Consider the following 25,196-nt stretch of genomic DNA (forward strand, 5'->3'; position numbering starts at 1 on the left):
AAAGCAGCCTTATGAAAACCCAGCCAAATGGGTGGGACATAAATATTATGATATTATGATTATTGCTATTATTATTATCCAAATCAGGCATGTGTGGCTCCCTATGCCTATCTGACATTCCTGCATAAGAGTGCCTAGTAATACCTGAGATCAGTCAGAAGGACCTTGGCAACAAGCAAAGGTTGTTCCCAGTAAGGAAGCCCACAGCCCTAACCATCAGCTGCCCAATGGCCACCCCAGGCACACACTCAGCAATGGATATGCATGGGGGCCGACCCTACCCTGCTTTAACTACAGGTTCACCCTCCTTTCCACCCAGACTCCTGTATTTTTAGGGTCTTTATGCAGCCCAGAAACTGATGCCAGGTTTAGACCTTTGCAGAGACATCACCTTGCCTACAAAGGTCCGTATAGTTAAAGCTATGGTTTTCCCAGTAGTGATGTATGGAAGTGAGAGCTGGACCATAAAGAAGGCTGATCGCCGAAGAATTGATGCTTTTGAATTATGGTTCTGGAGGAAACTCTAGAGAGTCCCATGGACTGCAAGATCAAACCTATCCATTCTTAAGGAAATCAGCCCTGAGTGCTCCCTGGAAGGACAGATCGTGAATCTGAGGCTCCAATACTTTGGCCACCTCATGAGAAGAGAAGACTCCCTGGAAAAGACCCTGATGTTGGGAAAGATGGAGGGCACTAGGAGAAGGGGACGACAGAGGACGAGATGGTTGGACAGTGTTCTCGAAGCTACAAACATGCGTTTGACCAAACTGCGGGAGGCAGTGGAAGATAGGAGTGCCTGGCGTGCTCTGGTCCATGGGGTCACGAAGAGTCGGACACGACTAAATGACTAAACAACAACAAAGTTGGCAAAGTACCTCCTACGTTTCTTTTTGGATTCCACCCCCCCCCCATTGGGCCTGCATAGCAACCTGCAATTTGGGTCTCCTTTTGAATCATACCCATTCGATTGCAAGTTACTGCTTTATCTACCGGTATCAGCTGGTCATATTTCTCATCTGAAGTTGAATTCCATCAGGATGCAACAGAGAGAACAGAGGGTGGGTGTTGGGTGGCAGATTCTTCACCCAGACAACACAATGCCCGGTGGATTTGGTGCTTGTTGGTTTTGACATCAGACTCTTCTTTGGGTTTTGCTTTCTCGTGCAGAAAATCAGGATTACCCGGTGCCATTATTATTTTTAAAACAGAATGCAGTGTGTCATCTTCAATCTGTCTCATCCAAAAGCAGAAGCCAGTGAGATACATAAAAATATGCCTGGAATCTCCAAACCTTTGGGGCCTTCTTCATAAGCGAGAGCAGGAGGAGACCATGTACCAAACAGGATGGGTGCTGCTGCTTCCTTGACTACTGTTTTTGCGGCACAGTCCTTGCACTTGGGAAGACAGCCGGCGAACTAATATCAGTGTACTGGAAGAAGCAAAGATCACCAGTGTCGAAGCAATGATTCTTCAACATCAACTTCGTTGGACTGGTCATGTTGTGCAGATGCCTGATGATCGTCTTCCAAAGCAACTACTCTATTCCGAACTTAAAAATGGAAAGCGTAATGCTGGTGGTCAGCAAAAGAGGTTTAAAGACTGTCTCAAGGCAAATCTAAAAAAATGTAGTATAAACACTGACAACTGGGAAATGCTGGCCTGCGAGTGCTCCAGTTGGAGAACAGCCTTTACCAAAGGTGTCATGGGCTTTGAAGACACTCAATCTCAGGATGCAAGGGAGAAATGTGCTAAGAGGAAGGCACGCGGCAAATCCACACCGTGATCAACTACGGCCTGGAAACCAATGTCCCCACTGTGGAAGGACGTGTGGATCCAGAATTGGCCTCCACAGTCACTTACGGACTCACTGTTAAAACCGTGTTTATGGAAGACAATCTTACTCGGCTACGAGTGATGATCGCCATAGAAGAAGAAGGGGTGTGCTGATTTTTAACTATCCTGATGAAGCACCGCATTCCTTCGGGGAATTTTGGCATCTTGTATTCCTGTTATTTGCAGTTGGGTGGCTTCACTACCTAAACAGGCTAAATAAATATTGAGAGTGGGGGAAAGAGTATGTACTCCATACAGCTGGGATAGCTCAGTCAGGAGAGCATGAGCCTCTTAATATCAGGGCCGTGGGTTTGAGCCCCATTTTGGGCAAAAGATTACAGGTACTACATTGCAAGGGGTTGGACTAGATAACCCTTGGGATCCCAACTCTATGACTCCATCATACAGCATTTTCATAAGGAGAAAGGAAATATGTTCCTGTACTACAAGCAAGTCTGACAAAGCTGACGCCAATTTCCAGGTTTCTGTTTAGAATACCGTATGATTTGCCAGTCACAGAGTCATTCTCTTTCATTTTTTTAATCCCTACCTTTCATCCTTTTGGATTCCAGCGTGGTTTATGATCCCCACCCCCCACTGTGCACCAGAGGGAGAGTAACCAGCAGGCCTAGGGGCACTCCAAGGTTTGCAGAAGTACAGCGCCCACACAAAACAAACAAACAAAACCCACCCCCCAATAAATGTGGTCTCAGGAGGTTCAGCAGCCCGGAAATGCAGACCTACTGCTGGAAAGGGAAAACAGGGCAGAAGAGGGACAGACAGAATGAAGTGTTCCAAAACAGGGCAAAGATCAATGTATGGGGCTGATAAGTGTGCATGCACACGAAAGCTCATACCAAAATATAAACTTAGTTGGTCTTTAAGGTGCTACTGAAGGAATTTTTTTTATTTTGCTTCGACTCAGACCAACACGGCTACCTACCTGTAACTGGGGCTGATAAGTTTGCAGGTTCGACTCCCGTATGGGACAACTGCATATTCCTGCATTGCAGAGGGTTGTACTAGAATCCACGGGACCCCTTTCAACTCTACTATTCTATGCATAGCTGTCAAGTTTTCCCTTTTCTCGCGAGGAAGCCTATTCAGCATAAGGGAATTTCCCTTAAAAAAGGGAGAACTTGACAGCTATGATTCTATGAAAGGATACGGCTGTGGCAGATCCCACGTGCAGGCAGGCACACTATTGCAAGGGGAGTGCCTTCTGACGTCGATTTCATATTGTGCATCATAGGGAAACCCATCGAGGTAAAGGAGATCAGCATCCATTGCTTCTTTCTGAAAGCAGCGCCAGGCCTCCCTCCGCCTCGTCCAGTCCAGCCCGCCTGGAGGGCACCGAGCACGTGGCTCGCCCGGGCGGGCATTGGGTACGTGCAGCCTGGCACAGGCGCCCCCACCATCACCGCCCGCCTGCCGCATCCCCGCGCCCTGCGTTTCTGAGCAGCGGCAGCAGCTCCAGAAACGGAGCCCCAGCCAAGCACGGTCCCGTTAGGCAGCGCCCCCATCCCCCCACCCCGGGGACTCGCTCAGGGCTGCAGCTGCTGCCCCCTCCGCCTGCTGCAGCTGCGGCCCCTTTAAGAGCGCGGGGGAGGGAGGAGTCCCCGGCGCGCTCTCGGGCGCAGCCCTACAAAGCGGGGAGGCAGCTCCCATTTTGCACGCAGTTTGCAGCCAGCCAGACACATAGCCAGCCAAGATGCCCATGTTCGTGGTCAACACCAACGTGAGCCGGGACGCCGTGCCCGAGAGCCTCCTCGGCGAGCTCACCCAGCAGCTAGCCAAGGCGACCGGCAAGCCAGCCCAGGTGAGAGGCGGGGGGGGGGGGAAGGAGTGACACTCTGCACGCGCTCAGGGGCTTCTTTCCGCATCTGATCTCTAAACCGGGAGACTCCCGCCTGCTCGCCGGCGCTCCTTTTCAACCAACCAGCTCTCCATCTGCCGGTGGCAGAAACTAGGCGGCTAGGAAGCCGGGGTTGGGCGCCTGAATCTGGATCAGGGAGAGGGCCACTAACCTTTGCAGAGATTTCCGGGCGGAGGAAGTCCCAGTAGCGGGAGAAGCGAGTTTGCAGAAAGGGTGGGCGCGCGCAAACACATGTAGACTCATACAATTGTAGATTTGGAAGAGATCCCCCCCCCAAGGCCATCCAGCCCAACCCCCTTCGATGCAGGCATCTCAATACCGTAAACTGCTTTAGCTTTCAAACGTGTTAGCAGTTTTATTGCTGCACCGCTAGGTGCCACTTAAAAAAAAACTTTAAAGATTTGTATAAACAATTCCTGCTCCAGAACCTCAACCGCCAGGCGCAGCCATAAAAGTATTTTGTTTGCTGCCCCCCCCCGCAGTACATTGCCATCCACATCGTGGCTGACCAGCTGATGTCCTTCGGAGGCTCCTCTGATCCCTGTGCCCTCTGCAGCCTCCACAGCATCGGCAAGATTGGCGGGCAGCAGAACAAGGCCTACACGAAGCTGCTGTGTGAGCTGCTGACCAAGCAGCTGCACATACCTGCAGACAGGTGAGCTGCAAGCCAAGAGGCAGTGCTGGCTGGGAAGGGGAGCATCTTTGTTGAATTGCAGGGTGTTATTTTCTGAAGGCTAAAAAAAAGCCAAGCAGCCCAGGGGCTGCTCACTGCTGAATGCATGTCTGGGAACCACATTTCTATTTAAAAAAAAGCACTTGCATCTCATAAAAGAGCAGGAAGGTATAAACAATTGGCATCCATCTGTTTCAAGAGACAATAGATCTAGTTACAGGTAGGTAGCCGTGTTGGTCTGAGTCGAAGCAAAATAAAAAAATTCCTTCAGTAGCACCTTAAAGACCAACTAAGTTTTTATTTTGGTATGAGCTTTCGTGTGCATGCACACTTCGTCAGATACACTGAAACAGAATCAACCAGACCCTTATTTATATTCAGAGGGTGGGGGGTGGGGGTGGGAATGGGTCATGGGCTGATAGGAGTGGTGAACCTGTTGATGGCTGTTAACTACTGCTGACTGCAATTGGTCCTGCGGGGGGGGGGGGGGGAAGCAAGGCACAAAAGAAAGCTAGATCATGCATAATGAGGCACAAACGAAAGCTAGATCATGCACAATGAGATAAGAATCCGATATCTCTATTCATCCCAGGTGGCTCCGTGGTTTTAAGCTTGGTAATAAGTCCCAATTCAGCAATTTCTCTTTCTTGTCTGTTTCTGAAATTTTTCTGTAATAAAACAGCTGCTTTGAGATCTTGTATAGAATGTCCCAGGACACTTAGTTGGTCTTTAAGGTGCTACTGAAGGAATTTTTTTTTTTATTTTGTTAAGAGACAATAGAGTGTGCCTCCAAGAGTGAAGTCAAACCACTGTGTCAGCAGCACTGAAGTGACCTCCCCTGGGAACAAGCCTGGGCAGTGTATATGGAGGTCCTGGGCTGCCCAGACAACAAGACCTTGCTGATGTGGTCCAAAGCAAAGCAGAGCAATAAGTTTTGCACCAGCTTGTCTCCAGGAGTTTCCAGAAAGAGGTGTACAAGGCACCATCCAACCGTATTAGGTTCTTCACAGCAGTAAAATACCACAGGGAGGTGGACTGCAGCTCAGCTGGAGAACATTTGCAAGCAGGAGCATCTCCAAGTTAGGCTGAAAGAGACTCCTTGCTGAAACCCAGGAGAGCCATTGCTTGCCCACCAAACTAATAAGCTAGCTGGACCCAACGGTCTAACTCGTTGAGCAGCTTCCTATGTTCATCAAAAGCAGTGCAGAGGTCCCATGATGAAAGAGAAGCAAGACTGTCGGGAACTAAGAGTCATTTCTCGCAGCGTTAGGATTCTCCTCCAGCAAAGGTGGGGGAACATGTGTCGCTTAACTCCAGCTCCCATTACTCCTGCTTCGTGACCACACTTGAGTCCTAGCATCTCAAGAGGTACAGGTTCCCCATCCCTGGGCAGGTGTGGGAGCCACATGTAACGCTGGTGCTCTCTTGGGCTGATTTTTGCTGTTTTGCTTCTTTTGTAGAGTCTACATCAATTACGTTGACATGAACGCCGCTAATGTGGGTTGGAACGGCTCCACCTTTGCCTAATCTGCTCCTTCCTGCACAGCCACCCTGGTGGACCTGCTGCCCCCTTGTGTTTGCCGGCAATCACTACCACCTCTTCCTCTTGATGGTTCTTTTTAGCAGAGCCTGTTGCATGCATCATTTCTGAAATGCAAATAAAAGCTCTGGCGGAAGCTGTACAAGTGCAAAGTGTTTCTGTGATGGGGGGTGGGGATGGCCCTAACATGCTAGAAGAGGAGTTCTATTTTGCAGGGGCCTTTGAGATGGCAGACTGCTGGGTCTCACTGTTGTGGCTAGTTCAGTAGAGGTACTAACGCTGTGGGCATATTAGACATTTAAGGCACATGATCTTCCCCCACCTCCCTTCCCCTCCTCTCGAAAAGAATCCCAGGAGGAGTCACACTTTCTTAAGGGCATTGGGAATTGTAGCTCTGTGAGGGGTAAACTACAGTTCCCAAGATTCTTGGGGGAGTCATGTGCTTTAAATGTATGGGGTGCGCACCACCTAAATTACCACCAGGGGCAGGAAATGGGCAGATGCTGCCCACTCCAGCCACTCCCATGCTCTGGACTAGGGATCTTGTACTCCAACAACACCTGGAGGACTGTATCTTGCATCCCCCCTTTATACCGGCCATCCAGTTTGGGGCCAATAGGAGGATGGAGCTCATTGACCTCCAGAGGGCCATGGGTCCTCCTAGACAGGGCCGTCTTAAGTGCCCCTGGCGCGCCGGATCCCTCCGGCGCCCCCCCCCCCGTTTCCCAGCCAGGTGGGCACAGGGCGGCTGTCACAGGTGCTGCTGCGCAGCGGGCGGGCAGGCACAGCGCGGTTGCCGTGGGCGCGGCGGGCCGGCGCAGTGGTGCCCTGCACCACCCAGCCTGGCCGTAGGGCCAGCCCTGGATGTGTTAGTTGATAGGTGGTCTTGCGTATACAGAAAAATGGGGTCCAGTTTTTTGCCACCTCTTTGGGAAGGGGGGGGGGGAACGAGCTCCACCTGGTAATCCACAAAAGTCCCAAGGCCTGCCTCCAAATTGCTCTTTCAGGGATGTGACTTATAAGTGTCAACTCCTGTAACACTTAGCCAACCTGCCAAAGGAAACACAAAAGGTCCTGCATTCGTGTTCTCACACTGGCTAAACAGATGCTGATGCTGCTTTTTGGCAATCACTCATAGCCGAGTAAGATTGTATTCCATAAACACAGTTTTAACAGTGAGTCCATAAGTGACTGTGGAGGCCAATTCTGGATCCACATGTCCTTCCAGAGTAGGGACATAGGTTTCCAGGCGGGAGGGTTTGCCAAGCATGCCTTCCTCTTAGCATGTTTCTCCCTTTCGCCGGAGTTGAGTGTCTTCAAAGCCCATGACACCTTTGGTAAAGGCTGTTCTCCAACTGGAACGTGCAGGCCAGTGTTTCCCAATTGTCAGTGTTTATACTACATTTTTTAAGGTTTGCCTTGAGAGAGTCTTTGAACCTCTTTTGTTGACCACCAGCTTTACGCTTTCCATTACATCATGACCAATCCGACACCGTTAGTCACACTGGCTAAACAGATGCAATACCCCCCCCCCCCAGGAAGGCTCAAAAGGGCCCCTCCTTTGCCCCCTCCCCGAATCCGCCCAAGTTCCCTTTGGGCTGCCCTTACTCCTGCCGGGAGCGGGTTCCCACACCGGCCTCCCGCGCTGCCAGTTGTGAATGGGGAGAGCGCGGTCGCCCGACATTGGCCAGCGCGGGGATTGCGTCACTCGGTAGCGACAGGAACCGAGTTCAGGCCAGCCACGAGGCGGTGCACCTCATCTGCATACCTCGGTCCTGATTGGCCCACTTCCGTAAGCCGCCGATGTCGTAATCGTTAAGGGACGACGTCGGCGTTCATCGCTAGGCGCCGGCGGAGGGAAAAGAGCAGGCATGGCGCTCTTCGTCGTTCCCAGGTGAGAAGGGGGCCGGTCATGCGGCCCGCGGCTGCCTGGTTCGGGTCCAGGCGGCGCTGAGGCTTCCGCGAACGAGCCCCGGGTGGGACCGCGAGGGAGGAGGCCGAGGGGGGTCTTCGCTGCCTCTTGGGCTGCGGGCAAATGTGGATGTTTGGCTTGAAATTCGAGCCGAGCTGTGAGTGGGAAAGGGGCTTCGCGGTCAGATGACAGCGGTGGCGGCCAGGATGATTTCCACTGCAGCCCCTCAAAACACTTTTTAAGGACTTGGAGGTGCGGCTGGCATCAGCAGCATCCTCATTACTATTATTTACCCCCTTCATCCGAAGATCGCAGGGCGGTTCACAATGCAATCATACAAAAAAGGGAACACAAATGCATAATCAAAGAACCAACCAATAGCCCCACCCCAAATACATTTAAAAGGCCATAAACTTACTTAATCAGCCAAAGTCCTCGTTATGGAGGAGCGCTTTTGCCTGGCGCCTAAAGATATGTAATGAAGGCGTCAGGTGAGCCTCCCAGGGGAGAGCATTCCACACGTGGGGAGCCACCCCAGAAAAGGCCCGTTTTTGTGTTGCCACCCTCCAGACTTCTCGAGGGAGCACATGAAGACGGGCCTCAGAGGATGATTGCAGGATCCAGGTCAGTTCATATGGGGTTCATATGGATTTATTATTATTTTTATTGAATTTATATACTGCCCTATACCCACAGGTCTCAGGGCAGTTCACAGAATAAAATCAGAATATAAAACCACAAATACATGAATCAAAATAAAAACAACAACCAATAAAAGAATAACCCCGTCCTTGGTCCTTAAGGTATTGTGGTAAATGGAACAGCAGGACGCTGTTAAGTCGGTGTCAGTAGCAGCACTGGGAGAGAAGTGATTAACTCATTTCAGGATGTTTTTGTGATCAGAATTACGCACAATAATTCCCACCACCATAAATTATGAAAGCATTTAATCACCTCTTCCTGTTCTTTGGCTGTAGTCATCTTCACGGCACTCCCCCAATTGTGTTTCTTTTTTTTTAAAAAAAATTTAATAAACTAATATGGCAGGAGACTAATCCCTTGCAGTGTTGCCCAGTGTTTTTATAGCTAATTTCTCTCAGCATCTCTCCTGCCCCCATGCAGTACTATGATTATAACACCACTGGTCTACTTTGCAGGGCTGTGGTCAGTCAGAGCTCACCCCACCCTCTGTGTATTATCCATGTTGTGGCAATCTCCCAAAGTGTTCCAGAAACTTCCCCTGGTCCAAACCTCTATTGTGGTTTTCAACTGGATAAGAATAGGCAAAAATTAAAATACAGTGGTACCTTGGGTTACAGACGCTTTAGGTTACAGACTCCACTAACCCAGAAATAGTACCTCGGGTTAAGAACTTTGTTTCAGGATGAGAACAGAAACCACTGTACAGCAAATCTATGTCTTAACCACCCACCTAAAAATGAAAAATGAAGGTGCCCAATTTAACTTTGGGGGAAGGAGTTCCACTGTTGGGGTGCTACCACCAAAGAAAACCCTTGTTAGTGGAGTACTGAAACCATTGTGAAATCCACAGGTATCTCGGTGACAAAGACAATGACCTCGAAGACCACTCGCAAGTGCTCTTGCGACAGCTGCAGGAACGCATAAGAGCTCGACAGCAGCAGAAGCAGCAGCAGCAGCAGGATGATCACATGCCTGCAGAAAGTGGACCAGATAATGAAATGCCTGACTTGGACTTAGAGAAAAAAGCAAAGCAGGAGTCCAGAAAGAGGAAGCAGACTGAGGAATCCCCTTTAATAGGAGGCCATAGAAAGAGAAAGAAGAAATTATGCACTGAAGGGGGTGAAGGTATGGAAGAGAAAGACGGTGATCCTAGTCTAAGAAGAAGTAAAACAAGTGGAGAGGAATCCAAAACACCACAAGGAAGGACTGATGGAGGGGAAGGTAAAATAAATTGCGGGTGGAAACTGGGAGCTACATTCAGTCTCTGTCATTTCTGGGCAGCGCTCAGTCAACAAAATGATAGTATCTGCTCAGGCGCACCCCCGAAAAATCAGGCCAGTGATGCTCATCTTTTTAGAGATAGGAAGGCACAGTCTAAGAATAAATGTGTACCATAAAGATTGGCTCTGACTTCTGGAATGAAGCGAAGGGCTGTAGAGCACCTGCTTTGCATGCAGAAGGTTCCAGGTTCAGTCTGGGATATCCTGGCAGGGTTGGGGGTGTCCTCTGTCTGGAGAGCCTCTGCCAGTCAGTGTAAACTAGGAGTGGGGAACTCCTGACCTTCCAGATGTTGCCAGACTACAATCTCCCAGCAGCCCTATGTAGCATGGTCAATGGCCAGGGATGATGGGAGTTGTAGTTCAGCAACATCTCGAGGACCAAAGGTTCCTCACACTCATTGTAGACAAAACTGAGCTAGATAGACCCTAGTGGTCTGACTCAATCTAAGGCAGTGTTTCCCAACCTTGTGCCTCCAGCTGTTTTGGGACTACAACTCCCATCATCCCTAGCTAGCAAGGCCAGTGGTCAGGAATGATGGGAATTGTAGTCCGAAAACAGCTGGAGACACAAGGTTGGGAAACACTGATCTAAGGCATCTTCCTAATGAGAATCATAATTCAGGAAGAGTTTATTTATTGAAATTGTTTTTGGCCTACTCTTCATCTGAGAAGGACTCCCTGAGTGGCTTACCGTATTCAATAATAACACCATATCTGTCCAGGAGAAGCCACCAATAGAGATTTCTGCTTCCCCAGTGTGGTGTGTTCAGCAAAACTCCTGTTGTGATCTCATGAGTCACTTTCACCCACCTTCTCTTGCCTCTTGTGTGAGCAGTGGCTGGTGTGGATTAGCCCTCACTTCTCCCCTTGAGACTCCCACTTGCTATAAAGTGAGCAGCTGCCTGCTTCTTTGGCTCTGTTGATTGGCACGAGGAAGGGTGGGGTGAGCGGGGGGGGGGGGGAGGAACGGGACAAACTCCTTTCTGTGCATTTTTGGGGCCCTTTCCCACCTTGGGCCCAACCATCCCCCCCACCCCCAGCTCACCTTTCCCTCTCTCTTTTTGAAAATGCCACAAGCACGCCTTCTTCTTAAACTCAGGCCGCTTGTCTTGTTCATGTTGCTTTTACCAGGAAGTGAAATTAAGTTAGATAGCCATCTAGAAAATGACAGCTCAGCTGGAGAGAGGAAGGATGGCTTGGAATCCAGAGCAAACGAGAGCCACGGTGAAGAGGAGGAGACGCTGAAGTCGCCAGAGGATCCAAAGGAAACCCCCCCACCTCCCAACACAATTGTTATTGGCGACTGGGGTCTGAAGGCAGCGCAGAAGAAGAAGAAGGTAGCTCACTTAAGGCTTGAGCTGATAGTCTGTTCTCAACATGCTTTGTCAAAGGCTCAGCCACACTGCTCTGCTGTGAGGTCAGTGATGCTTCTTTACTGAAGCAACCCTTGGAGGGTCAAGGTGACAGCTGGGTTTGGCTATCTGTTCATTGCAGGGATTGGAAACCTGTGGTGCTCCCTAGATGATGCTGAACTACAATTCCCATCATCCCTGAACATTGGTCATAGCGGCTGTGACTGATGGGGGCTGGAATCCAATAGCTGGAGGGCTGCAGATATCCCCCTCCCCACCGCTAATGTTCATATTAATAATAAGCACATGTATAGCTTGGGACCCAGGTGGCGCTGTGGTTAAACCACTGAGCCTAGGGCTTGCTGATCAGAAGGTTGGCGGTTCGAATCCCTGTGACGGGGTGAGCTCCCGTTGCTTGGTCCCAGCTCCTGCCAACCTAGCAGTTCGAAAGCACATCAAAATGCAAGTAGATAAATAGGAACCGCTACAGCGGGAAGGTAAACGGCGTTTCCATGTGCTGCTCTGGTTTGCCAGAAGCGGCTTTGTCATGCTGGCCACATGACCTGGAAGCTGTACGCCGGCTCCATCGGCCAATAATGCGAGATGAGCGTGCAACCCCAGAGTCGGTCACGACTGGACCTAATGGTCATGGGTCCCTTTACCTTTACCTTATAGCTTGCTTCATATCACAGAGCCATCAAAGCCTTGGTTTGGTGCCTGAGCATAGCACCCTTTTAATTCCTTTACCCCATTAGTTTCCTCTCTTTTTCGACAACCGGGACCAAACCTTGTTGAAGCTCAATAGAGGGAGATTCCATGGAAGCAAAACCTTTCAGCTGGGACATTGGGCCTGGATTTGCCCTCAGGGTGGAGTTGCAATGTTCCTTGTGGCATCTTGTGTGGGGGCAGAGGTGTGTGCGCGCCTGCAGTTCTCTTGAGTCCACAGTTCCAGCATCACATGTGTGTCTGTCATTTCCAGGTGGAGCCTCTTCTGCCACGCTGGCTGGCTGAACCTAAGTTGGTCCAGAGGCGGATCAAAGAGAATGTTGTCCCACTCCAAGATGTTCCAGTAATCCATCCAAAATTGAGGAAGAAACTGCAAGCAAATGGAATAGAGTCTTTGTTTCCAGGTATCATCATAGTGGGATTTCCCCCCCCCCCTCTTCTATGCTTTTAAACCCGTATTTAGAAGATGGCCAGAGTTTGGGAGATGGATGGATACCAATGGTTTATGCCTAGCAGACAGGGACCTCTGCTCTTTAAATGAACGTTGATGGGAGTCGCTCCCATTGGTGCTTCAGTTGTAACCTCTCTGCAGTGTTTGATGTGGTGTCAAACTGAGGAAGCACAGTTTTATCCACAGCAAATTATTTAGCTGGGCTAGAATGTCAATGAAATACCTGGATGTAAACGTGGACCTGCACCTCTCATCCCACAGCAAGTTCCACCTCAAGTGTGTGGATCCATTCGAATGTGATGAGAGAGAAGCAACCCCACCTTTCTCAGAACTCTGGTTGCAAAGGAGCCAGAGGGCTGTAGGTATCCTTCACGACACCATTTAATAAATTCTGCCCAGAAATAATGAGCCAGCTGCTGGCCCTGGCCCTGGACCTTTGTTCTGGGTGCTCCAGGAATCTCTCTATAAAGAGATCAAGGGTGATTCCCCAAGACACCTAAGTGCCCAGAAATACTTTCCATAGGGCCACCCCCCTCCACTTCTCATGGCAATTCCAAGCTCTCTCTCTCTTGTATGGTGAGGCTAGGCTGGAGTTGACATGTCTGGAGAGAAGACTTAAAAGTGGATTTATTGATGGAATGTGAAGCATATAAACGTAATAATAATAATAATAATAATAATAATAATAATAATAATAATAATAAATAATTTATTTATACCCCGCCCATCTGGCCGGGTTCCCCCAGCCACTCTGGGCGGCTTCCAACAAAACATTAAAATACAGAAATCAAACATTAAAAGCTTCCCTAAACAGAGCTGCCTTGAGATGCCTTCTAAAGGTCTGGTAATTGTTGTTCTCTTGGACCTCTGGTGGGAGGGCATTCCACAGGGTGGGTGCCACTACCGAGAAGGCCCTCTGCCTGGTTCCCTGTAACTTGGCTTCTCGTAGCGAGGGAACCGCCAGAAGACCCTCAGCACTGGACCTCAGTGTCCGGGCAGAACGATGGGGGTGAAGACGCTCCTTCAGGTATACTGGACCGAGGCCGTTTAGGGCAGGGGTCAGCAAACTTTTTCAGCAGGGGGCCGGTCCACTGTCCCTCAGACATGTGGGGGACCGGACTATATTTTGAAAAATAATATGAAGAAATTCCTATGCCCCACAAATAACCCAGAGATGCATTTTAAATAAAAGGACACATTCTACTCCTGTAAAAACATGCTGATTCCCAGACTGTCCGTGGGCCGGATTTAGAAGGCGATTGGGCCGCATCCAGCCCCCGGGCCTTAGTTTGGGGACCCCTGGTTTAGGGTTTTAAAGGTCAGCACCAACACTTTGAATTGTGCTCGGAAACGTACTGGGAGCCAATGTAGATCTTTCAAGACCGGTGTTATGTGGTCTCGGCGGCCACTCCCAGTCACCAGTCTAGCTGCCGCATTTTGGATTAATTGCAGTTTCCGGGTCACCTTCAAAGGTAGCCCCACGTAGAGTGCATTGCAGTAGTCCAAGCTAGAGATAACTAGAGCATGCACCACTCAAACATTTGGAAGGTGAAAAAGTGTAAGCAAAAGAGAAAAATGGCTTGGTTTTCTTGCTGGTGGCCACCAAGTCCTTGGCAGGAGAGAAAGTAGTATACAAATTCCAAAGCCGCCTTTAAACCTTTCCCACTCCTCTTGCCCTCTTCCTTACCCTTTAAGTGGTGGGGGGAATGTTATTGGGGTGTGTGCTGATCCTGCCTGCTCTTTTTCTTCAGTTCAGGCCGAGGTGATTCCAGCCATCTTGGAAAGCGGGTTTTTGGCCGGGAGAGGTGGCTACCAGCCCAGTGATATCTGCGTCTCAGCCCCCACCGGCAGTGGCAAGACCCTGGCTTTTGTCATTCCGGTGGTGCAGGTGAGTTTTGGGTGAATTAAGAGAGCTGCTGGCTGGTGTGTGTTCTGTGCCAAAGTAGCCTCCAGCTGTGAAACCCAGTGTGGGCAATTACAAGGGGTAGTACCAGGCTGGTGAATTTGGAAAGTGCTGTCTCAAAGGACCCCCCAGCACTTGGGGCGCATGGAGATGTGACTTAATGGGACTGTGTGTCCATTTAGCTCTCTTGGTTGCTTTTCCCACACCCCATTTGTGTAGACTGAGGAGCAGGAGACACCCATCTCTTCCTGATCGCTGGCCTTTGTATTTTCAGGCTCTGTTAGACCGAGTCGTCTGCCGTGTGCGAGCTCTGGCCGTCCTGCCCACCAAGGAACTGGCCCAGCAGGTGCGTTACAGAGGAGAGATTTGGTGGTGGTGGTGGTGGTGGTGGGTGTTCTGCCTAGGGCAGTGTTCTTTCTGGATCTGGAGCCAATAAGCATCCCGGTGGGTGAAGGAAAACCAATGCTTTATTTGTGTAAGGTCAAAGAAATAACAGCAGGCATACATAATGCAAATAACGGCTTACCAGACAGGAGTTACACACAATCTCCCCTTCAGCTGTCCGGAGCCCCAGGTAGAGCAGTGAGAGAGACCCCGGCCGACAACATCGCGTACCTCAATCTGTGAAGAAGCTCACTGAGCCTCTTCAGCCTACAGCTTTTATAGCCCACTTTGATGTAATTGAGTGCACCTGGTTAGTAGGCATCACTCATGGTCAGCCCAGGATACTGGGTACGACTAATGAGGAGCAGCTGAGAGTCTCCCACTCACGGCAACTGGGTATCCTCCCCACTAGCCAATCAGCACTTGGAACACAGGAGACCCAGGAAACTCCTGACACATTTATTATTATTATTATTACTTATTATTTATACCCCGCCCATCTGGCTGGGTTTCCCCTGCCACCCTGGGCGGCTTCCAACAAATACCAAAATACATTAAAATATCACAGATTAAAAACTTCCCTAAACAGGGCTGCCTTTAGGTGTTTTCTAAATGTCAAGTAGTTGTTTATCTCCTTGACCTCCAATGGGAGGGCGTTCCAAAGGGCGGGCGCCACTACCGAGAAGGCCCTCTGCCTGGTTCCCTGTAGCTTTGCTTCTCGCAGTGAGGGAACCGCCAGAAGGCCCTCAGCGCTGGATCTCAGTGCCCGGGCTGAACGATGGGGGTGGAGACGCTCCTTCAGGTTTATAGGACCGAGGCCGTTTAAGGCTTTAAAGGTCAGCACCAACGCTTTGAATTGTGCTCGGAAACGTACTGGGAGCCAATGTTGGTCTTTTAGGACCGGTGTTATGTGGTCTTGGCGGCCGCTCCCAGTCACCAGTCTAGCTACCGCATTCTGGATTAATTGCAGTTTCCGGGTCACTTTCAAAGGTAGCCCCACGTAGAGCGCATTGCAGTAGTCCGAGTGGGAGATAACTAGAGCATGCACCACTCTGGTGAGACAGTCTGCGGGCAGGTAGGGTCTCAACCTGCGTACCAGATGGAGCTGGTAGACAGCCGCCCTGGACACAGAATTAACCTGTGTCTCCATGGACAGCTGTGAGTCCAAAATGACTCCCAGGCTGTGGCACCTGGTCCTTCAGGGCACAGTTATCCCATTCAGGACCAGGGAGTCCTCCACACACAGGTGTGTGAAAAGCAAATTATACTATCATAAATCAGCAAACCTTCAACCGGGGGTCATGTAAAAGAGAAAAGACATGTCACCTAACCAATTACAATGGTCTTCCGCGTTTCCTCTACAGGTGGCTTTTGACTCCAGCTGTGAGTTTATCCCAATTGGATTTTTCGATGTGTAGGATGTGTGGTCAGCATCAGGAATGCGTTATCTAGTTCATAAGTGATTAGACTGGCTTAACAGTGCTGCACAATCTTGTTCTTCAGATTTTATACCGCCACCCCTCTTACAAATACTCACTGCATAAGTTTCGCCTTTGTACTCTTCTCTCCTTCCCTCATAATGCTAGAAATCAAGATCCCCCCCGTTTAAGGGATCGGCGGTAAATTCAAGACAGGCAAATACAGATAGGTATACTTTTTTAACTCTCACAATGCACAGTACTGCCCCCAGAAGCTATTACCCTCACCAGTCACTGGCTCAGATGAGAGGGAATTCACAGAGCAGCCAAGACCTGTCTCCAGGTACGAGGCAGGATGGCTAAATAGAACCTCTGGGTTCAGAAGCAGTCTACCTCAGAATACCAGTCAGGGAAGGCCCGTTACCTTCCTGCTTTGTGGAGGGGGGATCTGTTGCAGAAGCATCTGTTAGGCTCTGTAAGTAGAAGCAACAACACAAGAGAAGGGCCCTGCTGAACCCGTTGCCATGTGTCAGAAGTGCAAAGGACCATTTAAATAAACATTCACAATTTTATGGACAGGGAACAAATATTGTAACAAAGTGAAAATATGATGTATTGTAAAAAAAAACAGCAGAATATAATAATGGGGATAGTAAATCAGAAATGGAAGTTGAGGGAAGTCCAAAGGGAGGGAAGGGGAGATGTTATGCAAATTGTCTATTATGGATATAAGTATATTTGTGATGAGAGAAAAGAAAAGAAAAGAAAATTAAAAAGTGCAAAGGACCAGGCATTTTGGGAACTGTCAAGAGCCGGATTTTTGCCTTTGCTCTTCTTGCCTCCGTTTGGCCCTGAAGGTGTGTTTTGTGCCTTGCTGCTCCTGAGAGGCAGCCATGTTCCCTCTAGGCCTCTGATTCTCTCCTCTCCACAGGTGAATAAAGTATTCAACATTTACACTGACGGGACAGGGCTGAAAGTGGTCCAGCTCACCGGGCAGAAATCGTTTGCAAAGGAGCAGGAGTCGCTCGCCGAGGAGACGTAAGTTCACCTTCTCTTGGTTTGGCTTTGCACGCCAACCTCCTCCTTGCATCTTGGCCCAGGAAGCTGAGCCCACAGCAGCAGCAGAGAGAGGCCTCCATCTTCTTCCTTAGCAATGGGCGCAAGTGGGAGGCTGTCTGGTGCTGCTGCTGCTCTGTAAATCACACTCCTCTTCACTGCCTCTGGTGCTTTTTTTTCCAGGCTTACGGGATTTCGTAGCCTGGCAGACATTGTCGTGGCCACTCCTGGGCGCCTCGTGGATCATCTTCAGCAGAGCCCCCAGTTCAGCCTGAAAGAACTTCGCTTCCTGGTGAGAGGAATCCCTCTTCCCCCCCCCCCTCATGTTTGGGGATCGCATAACATGCAATGTTGTGGCTGGAAAGGCCCTTAAAGTAGGCATTACTACCCCCTGGGGGCAGGGGTAAGTTACTTTGAAAATGCTGACATCGGTGGGTCAGGTTCATCAGTTTTGTTGACTCACTTAAACTGGTAAATAGTTTTAACTGGATTTTGAATAAATGTGCAATTAAATGTTGCCGTTTTGAATTTTATTGTGCTGTTACCTTCCGTAGAGGGTCATGCAAACTGCTACAGTGGTACCTCGGTTCTCGAACGTAATCCATTCCGGAAGACTGTTCGACTTCCGAAACGTTCGAAAACCGAGGTGTAAAAGGCTGGCTGCAAATGCAATTGAGAAAATGGAAAAGCATGCAGCGGAAGCCATTCAACTTCCGAGGCATGTTCGAAAATGGAAGCATTTATTTCTGGGTTTTTGGCATTCGGCTTCCGAAATGTTCGACAACGGAGACATTTGAGAACCGAGGTACCCCTGTATTCTGAATGCTTTTTATAGGGTAGGGGGACACAGGAGATGAGTTTATGGAACCAAGGAGGCGGTGGGTGGGAAAAGTTAGGGAACCACTGATATAAGGGGTTAGGGTGGTAGACTGTGACACGGTGTCCCTGTTACATAAAATGTGACTTATAATAGCCTCATAACTTGCATTGCTTCCTTCTCCCACAAATGTCCATTCTTTAATGCACGGTTCAGACAGCTGCTTCCTGGATGAAAGCGCCTCTCTCGCTGGCCCTGCTTTGAGGCTCTCCTCCCTACAGGCTGGGCTCCCAGTCACACGCAGCTCCACCACGAGTGTAAAGGCAACGGGACTCCTCAGGCCAAAGGGAACCCCCCCTTCCTTTCCCCCTCCCAGCAGACCTTGGCAAGGCAATGACAGCTACGGCTGCAAAGCTCTCTGCAGTGCCAGAGGTCGCGAGCCTCCCCTGACTGCCTCTCTTTTGCCCATGAGCACAGATAATTGACGAAGCCGATCGCATGATTGACAACATGCACCAGGACTGGCTACGGCAGGTGGTGGCGGCAGCTCACTCGGCGGTGGAAGAGGGCTTTGGCACCCCGCAGCTGTTCAGGAGAGCCGAGCAGGGGCCCCTCACGGCAGCCAGGTACGTCGGCTGCGTCGGAGAGGGGAAGGAGAAGGCAACTTGCAGGGCAGGGAGTGGTGAGAAGGATTGGCAGAGGGTCCCTTCTAACTCCTGGAAGCACAGCCAGCTCCTCCTAGGAGTCAGGCCTTGAGCAGAAACAGTCCACTGTGTTGTGGAGGGTCCCTTTGCTCGGAATGTGACCCCAAAGGCCTCCTTGTGGATGCCAAACCCCTGAATATCATGGAGCTGGCCTGAGAAGGGTGTGTGGAGCAGAGGGGCACTGGAAAAGCCCCTCATTTGCTTGTGTTTGGGTCCAGAGGTCTGTCCCACCCAGTGCCTTTTGCTTTCCAGAGCTGGCTGCCCCCACGTCCCCCTGCAGAAACTCCTCTTCTCAGCCACCCTGACAAGGAACCCCGAAAAGCTGCAGCCGCTGGGCCTGTACCGGCCTCGCCTCTTCACACCCATCTCCTTGGAGGAGAAGGCGACGGAGACCACGAAGAAGTACGCCCTCCCAGAGGGGCTCTCGGTAAGAGGCGGGGCTTGCAGGCAGCCCACCCACCTACCGCTCTGGTTCTGGCAGAGCCGGGAAGGCATGTTTGGCCAGGGGGTGGGGACGTGAATGGTGAGAAGGTGCCCTTTTGGGACAGCACCAGCCCTTCCCTCCAGACTGGAGGGCAAATTGGGTTGAGGGAGGCAGAAGGCCCCATTCCTTGGCAACGGCAGCAGGTGCCTCAAGACCCAGGCAGCTCTATGTAGGGCTTGGGGGCTCAGAAGTTGTATCCCTGGGAGGGCAGGAATGCACAAAAAGGTTTGCGTTTCTTCTTCAGCTGCATCATTTCTTTCTTGCATCTTCAACCAAAGCTTATGTTCTCAGGCAGCTAACAAAGTAGTAAGAGAGAATAAAGAGAATAACATAGGAAATAATAATAGAAGACTTAGAAAGAAGGCAGCAAGCTGGCTGGTCACTGGTTTAGGGACTCAGCCCTGGTGGTTTGTCGGGGAGGGGGTGATTTTGTGGCTTGAATATCAGAGAGGCAAATGCAGAAGAGTCGCTGCTTCTAAATTGGGGTGTCCATAATGGATTCCCCCCCCCACTTTTGGGGGGAGGGGTGTTACTGGGTTGTTTCTATTTTGATTATATATAATGTGGTTTTAAGGTTGATCTATACCTGACATCTCCTGGTATAGGGCGGTATGTAAATAACAACAACAACAGGTAATGATGATAAAAAATAAAAAATAAATGGCTTAATGTATGAAAACTGCTGGTCTAGAAACATAGTGGATGTTGTCAATTCTGAAATGAAAAGGATGTTTTGCGAGAAACACACCAATAATAATAATAATAATAATAATAATAATAATAATAATATATTATTTATACCCCACCCATCCGGCTGGGTTTCCCCAGCCACTCTGGGCGGCTTCCAACAAAGATTAAAATACATTAAAATGTCACACATTAAAAACTTCCCTAAACACTGACCTAGTCTTGAATTGTTCACTGGAGACACTGTCTCTTATCATCTGAGAGTCAGGAGTGTCAGCCCGTGAGCCTGTCCTGTTCCTTGGCCCAAAGTGACCCTCCTCGTCTTCTCAAAGGAACTGGGCAAAAAGCACAAACGGCTCTTCTTTCCTCTTCCCGCCATAGCAATACTACGTGCCCTGCAGCCTACGCTGGAAGCCCCTCTTCCTCTTGCATTTCCTGCTGCGGCTGAAGTTCTCCCGCGTCCTCTGCTTCACCAACAGCAGGGACACGTCACACAGGTGAGGCCGTGCAGAGGGAGCAGTGGGCTGGACTGCCTCCCATCTTTGCGGGCTAGGCTTGAACTTCCATAGGAAGCCGACAGAGCACTGGTCCCATCTGCTGAGACTGAGGATCCTTTGGAGTCTCAGCAGCCCTCCTGGGAGGGGCTGGCCCTTGATCCTGGGATCCCCTTCCTCTGCCTGCAGAGCAGGGGCTCTGCCGCTGGTCTGTGCCCCCCCCCACCTTTTGTTCTCTCTCTCCACCACCCCAGGCTCTTTCTACTGCTTCGAGCCTTTGGTGGCGTGAACGTGGCCGAGTTCTCTTCCAGGCTGAATCCAAGGCAAAGGAAGCTGACACTGAAGGAATTTGAACAAGGGAAGATCCAGCTGTGAGTATCTCCAGGGCAAGGGGGGCGCTGGCCACATCCTTATGTCTCAGTTGCACATCACACACTGGCTGCCCCTTGATCTCCAGATGTGCAGTGGTGGTAAGTTTCTGGCACAGTTGGGAGCCGAGTTGAGCCAGAAGAGGACGCACCTTTCGTGGGATGTCTCTCTTCTTCACAACACCAGAAGAAACTGTGCGAGCTGGGCCTCTTTACAGCAGCGGCCTGCTTCTGTCTACATGACAGGAGGTTGATTTCCCCAACCCACTGTCACGATTTCCTTCACGGCGCTTTAGCAGAAATGCTCAGAGTTACAGGTTCTTCAGTGCAGTATATTTATTGTGAGCTATATACAAATATCTACAGGTTATGATACACGAGCAGTTCATACAAATAAGCAGGATACCTGGCTGCACGTTAAGGCATGTAGGAAAACTTCTCTCTCTAAACCAGGGGTAGGCAACCTCAGGCCCGTGGCTGGATGCGGCCCAATCGCCTTCTCAATCCAGCCCGCGGACGGTCTGGGAATCAGTATGTTTTTACATGAGTAGAATGTGTGCTTTTATTTAAAATGCATCTCTGGGTTTTTTGTGAGGCATAGGAATTTGTTCATTTTTTTCTTCTAAATATAGTCCGGCCCACCACATGGTCTGAGGGACGGTGGACTAGCCCACGGCTGCAAAAGGGTTGCTTACCCCTGCTCTAAACCTCTCACTGACCACACCATAGTCGTCAACTCCCGGATTGAAAAATAAGGGATCAGCAGTGGCGCGGCACCGGAAGTCACTTCTACACATGTCCAGACATGCGCAGAAGGAGCCTCCCTGGCCGGTAGGAGCTGCTTTCTAAATCCGGGGGATTTACGGGATTTTTTTCAATTCGGGATAACGGTGGGAAATGGGTTTAAATACGGGGGTTTCCCGCGAAAAACGGGAGACTTGACAGCTATGGACCACATCCTTCTACACCACACTCACTGCTGGAAAGGTTTCCCTTTTAAACCAATGACAGCCAATCAACTGACAGCACATTACTGCTGAGTCATTCTGACCCAGCACTCCTATAGAGAGCATTGCAGCAGCCAGTTGCAGCAGCTAGTTTCACTTTACAGTACTAGTACACTCAGACCTGCAGACTTACTATCTTACACAGCAATCTGTGGATCCCAACACCCACCACACCACAAGCCCCCAGTTCTTTCTTTGCAGACCAAGCATCTCTTTAGTGGCTGCGCTCAAATCTGCTGGGGTGACAGCGATTTCTCTCCTCAACACTCAGGTTAATCAGCACAGACGCCACAGCCCGAGGAATCGACATTGGTGGAGTGAAATGCGTCATCAGCTACGATGCTCCTCAGTTCATCAGGACCTACATTCACCGGTAATTCCTTCAGAGGGAGGCTTTCAAATAATGTGAACGAGTTTCCTTTTTCCACAGGCAGCTTGGGGGTGGGGGTCCAGAAGTGGCAGCTCCTGGAAAAGGCCAACCTTCCTCTCTCTGTTTTCAGAGTGGGCAGAACAGCTCGTGCAGGGAAAGCGGGACTGGCCTTCACCATGGTGCTGAAACAGCAGGTAATTATTATTATTATTATTATTATTATTATTATTATTATTATTTATATGCCGCCCATCATACTGGGTCTCCCCAGCCACTCTGGGCAGCTTCTGACCAATTATAAAAGGTAAAGGACCCTTGATAGTAAAGTCCAGTCACGAACTACTCTGGGGTTGCGGCTCTCATCTTGCTTTACTGGCCGAGGGAGCTGGCGTTTGTCTGCAGACAGTTTTTCCGGGTCATGTGACCAGCATGACTAAGCCGCTTCTGGCGAAACCAGAGCAGCGCATGGAAACACCATTTACCTTCCCGCCAGAGTGGTACCTATTTATCTACTTTCACTTTGACGTGCTTTCGAACTGCTAGGTTGGCAGGAGCTGGGACAAAGCAATGGGAGCTCACCCCGTCGCGGGGATTCAAACCGCCGACCTTTCGATCGGCAAGCCCAAGCCTTAGTGGTTTACACCACAGCGCCACCCACATCCCCTGACAAATTATAAAACCACAGTAAAACCTCATACAATTAAAATCTACGTTCAGGTGCCTTCGGAAAGTCAGATAGATGTTTATTTCCTTGACATCTGAATGGAGGGTGTTCCATAGGGCAGGCTTCCTCAATCTCGGCCCTCCAGATGTTTTTGAGACTACAATTCCCATCGTCCCTGACCACTGGTCCTGCTAGCTAGGGATCATGGGAGTTGTAGGCCAAAAACATCTGGAGGGCTGAGGTTGAGGAAGCCTGCCATAGAGTACCAAGAGAGTTCTCTGTCTGGTTCCCTGTAATCTCACTCCTTGTAATGAGGGAACCACCAGAAGGACCTCAGTGGTCTATTGTGTGGGGCAGGGAGGCTGAGAGGCTGCCACATGTTCCCATCCCTCTCCGAAGTAACCCAGATGCTACATTCCGGGTGCCTTTGCACAGATGGAAGTCCTCGTAGTGAGGTCTCCTGTGGCTCAGACAGGCTCTGCTTCAAGGACTTCTGTGGCAACAACTGGGGTAGAAAATAGCCCACAGAACAGCAGGGTGGCAGGGAGTGGGCTTCATGGACACTGGATTGCTGGATGCCCAGCTCAGCTGCCCGTCAGTCCACACCCAGGGCCTCTTCCACTGAATTTAGGTGATTGGTCAGTAGGACCCTTTCACAGCTTTCTGTAGTGTGGGTTTTGGAATGCAGCACGGTGTCCACATCCTCCTTTGCTTTCCAGGAGAGGAAGTTTCTGAAGATGCTGAGGGAAGCCGGTCTTCCTGAGTTGGAGCAGCAGCTGGTGAAGAACACGTCCCTCCAGCCACTCCTCCCACAGTATGAGGAAGCCTTGGCAGACCTCCAGAAGATAATGAAGGTATCCATAGCTCCACGCAGGAATTTGCGCTGATAAGCCAAGGCTGTTGAGCATGCATTTGTGCTTCTTTAGATTCCAAAATGCTGCTTCTGGTCTCTGGGGTGTCCGAGATGGGCCTAATCACCTCCTCTTTCCCTCCACAGGAGGAGCGAGCTGAGAAGAGATCTTGAGCAAGTCCAGGCAAGCCAGAGACGTCCTGCTGAGAATAATCAGGGGGCTGGAACTCTTAACTTTGTGGTTTGGATTCCAATGTCTTGAGTACACAATGGCATTCAGAAGCAAACACTAAGTCTTAAGAGCTCCTGGAAGTATCAAGATACGGAAGGGAGAGCCAACTGCCAGCCTACTATCGTCAAGGCCACCTCTTGCTCCCTCAAAGACCAGCGGAACATGCCTTAGCTTGTAAATAAGGGCTCTTTCTACCTGCGAGCCAAAGAACTGCCAGCCTTTCCCTGTGAGGGGCACTAATTCTCACTAAGCCTTGCCTATCCAAGTGCTACTCCCTCATGGCCAAAAGAGGGGATCAAAGGTTGCTGAGCCCAACTGGGCTTTAAGAGCGAGGGCTCCATCTCAGGGAGAAGTTTTAAATAAAGAAATAATCCTGTGCCTTCTGGAGCAGGCAAGATGTCTCCCTCTTTGTGTGTTTGTTTGTGTGTGTTTGCTTTGCTGTTTTTAAAAGAAAAGTGCCCTTCCTCCAGAGCTGTTGAACTACAGCTCCCATCATCCCTTGCTGGCCATGCTGGTGAAGTCCCAGGACTCTCTGTGTGTGCTAAGACTGGACTTCAGGAAGTTGCCCTCACCTTTTCCCTGCTGCAGGAGATCTCCTTTTGGAAAGCAAGAAAGCTAAAACCAGCCCCCCTGCAGTTCCACTGTTGTAAAGGTTACCTTGTGGAGACAGGCAGCAGATAAAGGTAAAGGGACCCCTGACCATTAGGTCCAGTCGTGACCGACTCGGGTTGCACGCTCATCTCGCATTATTGGCCAAGGGAGCCGGCGTATAGCTTCCAGGTCATGTGGCCAGCATGACAAAGCCGCTTCTGGCAAACCAGAGCAGCACATGGAAACGCCGTTTACCTTCCTGCTGTAGTGTTTCCTATTCATCTACTTGCATTTTGACGTGCTTTCGAACTGCTAGGTGGGCAGGAGCTGGGACCAAGCAACGGGAGCTCACCCCATCAAAGGGATTCGAACCGCCAACCTTCTGATCAGCAAGCCCTAGGCTCAGTGGTTTAACCACAGCACCACCTGGGTCAAGTCTCTGGATTTTAAGGCTCCTGAGCAGAGCAGTTTCAGGATCAAGTCCTTTGCAGGGGCAACGGAACCTCATTTCAGTGGCAGAAAAAGTCGAGGCTTCTGGGTGGAGGCTCAGGCCCAAAGAAGGTTGGGCTCTTGCGTGGAGGTGGGTTGTAGGACAGGGCCCAAGAGGCTGTAATCCTGCCCTGGGGTAGGGGCAGCTCCTACGACAGGCATCCCCAAACTCGGCCCTCCATATGTTTTGGGGACTACAATTCCCATCGTCCCTGACCACTGGTCCTGTTAGCTAGGGATGATGGGAGTTGTAGTGCCACAACATCTGGAGGGCTGAGTTTGGGGGTGCCAGTCCTACGAGGTGGTGTTTCTTCACTTGAGCCTAGGTGCCTT

General features: G+C 50.3%; 2 protein-coding genes across 3 annotated transcripts; both read left to right on the forward strand.

Moving 5' to 3' along the window:
• The first annotated feature begins 3,521 nt into the window (after positions 1-3,521).
• MIF (macrophage migration inhibitory factor) lies at positions 3,522-6,062 on the forward strand. Its single transcript, XM_035098336.3, has 3 exons — positions 3,522-3,652; positions 4,192-4,364; positions 5,843-6,062. Exons 1-3 carry the CDS (start codon positions 3,545-3,547, stop codon positions 5,907-5,909), a joined length of 348 nt encoding a protein of 115 aa, XP_034954227.1. The 5' UTR covers positions 3,522-3,544; the 3' UTR covers positions 5,910-6,062.
• A 1,703-nt stretch (positions 6,063-7,765) lies between these two features.
• DDX51 (DEAD-box helicase 51) lies at positions 7,766-24,178 on the forward strand. 2 transcript variants are annotated; one of them, XM_035099196.3, is made up of 16 exons: positions 7,766-7,816; positions 9,387-9,757; positions 10,948-11,153; positions 12,148-12,298; positions 14,097-14,233; positions 14,523-14,594; positions 16,982-17,088; positions 17,290-17,398; positions 18,401-18,549; positions 18,880-19,054; positions 20,180-20,295; positions 20,547-20,663; positions 21,939-22,040; positions 22,168-22,231; positions 23,421-23,555; positions 23,699-24,178. In XM_035099196.3, exons 1-16 carry the CDS (start codon positions 7,794-7,796, stop codon positions 23,723-23,725), a joined length of 2,061 nt encoding a protein of 686 aa, XP_034955087.1. In that variant the 5' UTR covers positions 7,766-7,793; the 3' UTR covers positions 23,726-24,178. The 2 variants fall into 2 exon arrangements, with proteins under 2 accessions (XP_034955087.1, XP_034955088.1); XM_035099197.3 differs by lacking the exons at positions 21,939-22,040; positions 22,168-22,231; positions 23,421-23,555; positions 23,699-24,178 and adding an exon at positions 21,293-21,443.
• The last annotated feature ends 1,018 nt before the right edge of the window (positions 24,179-25,196 follow it).

This window comes from Zootoca vivipara, chromosome 16 (assembly GCF_965207765.1).
Source record: "Zootoca vivipara chromosome 16, rZooViv2.hap1.1, whole genome shotgun sequence".
Classification (NCBI taxonomy): Eukaryota; Metazoa; Chordata; class Lepidosauria; order Squamata; family Lacertidae; genus Zootoca; species Zootoca vivipara.

Excerpts from the sequence above, each read along its gene's own strand:
- MIF (XM_035098336.3), top strand. The coding sequence starts at position 3,545 with ATGCCCATGTTCGTGGTCAACACCAACGTGAGCCGGGACGCCGTGCCC. Across the intron at positions 3,653-4,191 it reads CGACCGGCAAGCCAGCCCAG|TACATTGCCATCCACATCGT; the intron begins GTGAGAGGCGGG and ends CCCCCCCCGCAG. Across the intron at positions 4,365-5,842 it reads CTGCACATACCTGCAGACAG|AGTCTACATCAATTACGTTG; the intron begins GTGAGCTGCAAG and ends CTTCTTTTGTAG.
- DDX51 (XM_035099196.3), top strand. The coding sequence starts at position 7,794 with ATGGCGCTCTTCGTCGTTCCCAG. Across the intron at positions 17,089-17,289 it reads GAGTCGCTCGCCGAGGAGAC|GCTTACGGGATTTCGTAGCC; the intron begins GTAAGTTCACCT and ends TTTTTTTTCCAG. Across the intron at positions 23,556-23,698 it reads ACCTCCAGAAGATAATGAAG|GAGGAGCGAGCTGAGAAGAG; the intron begins GTATCCATAGCT and ends TTCCCTCCACAG.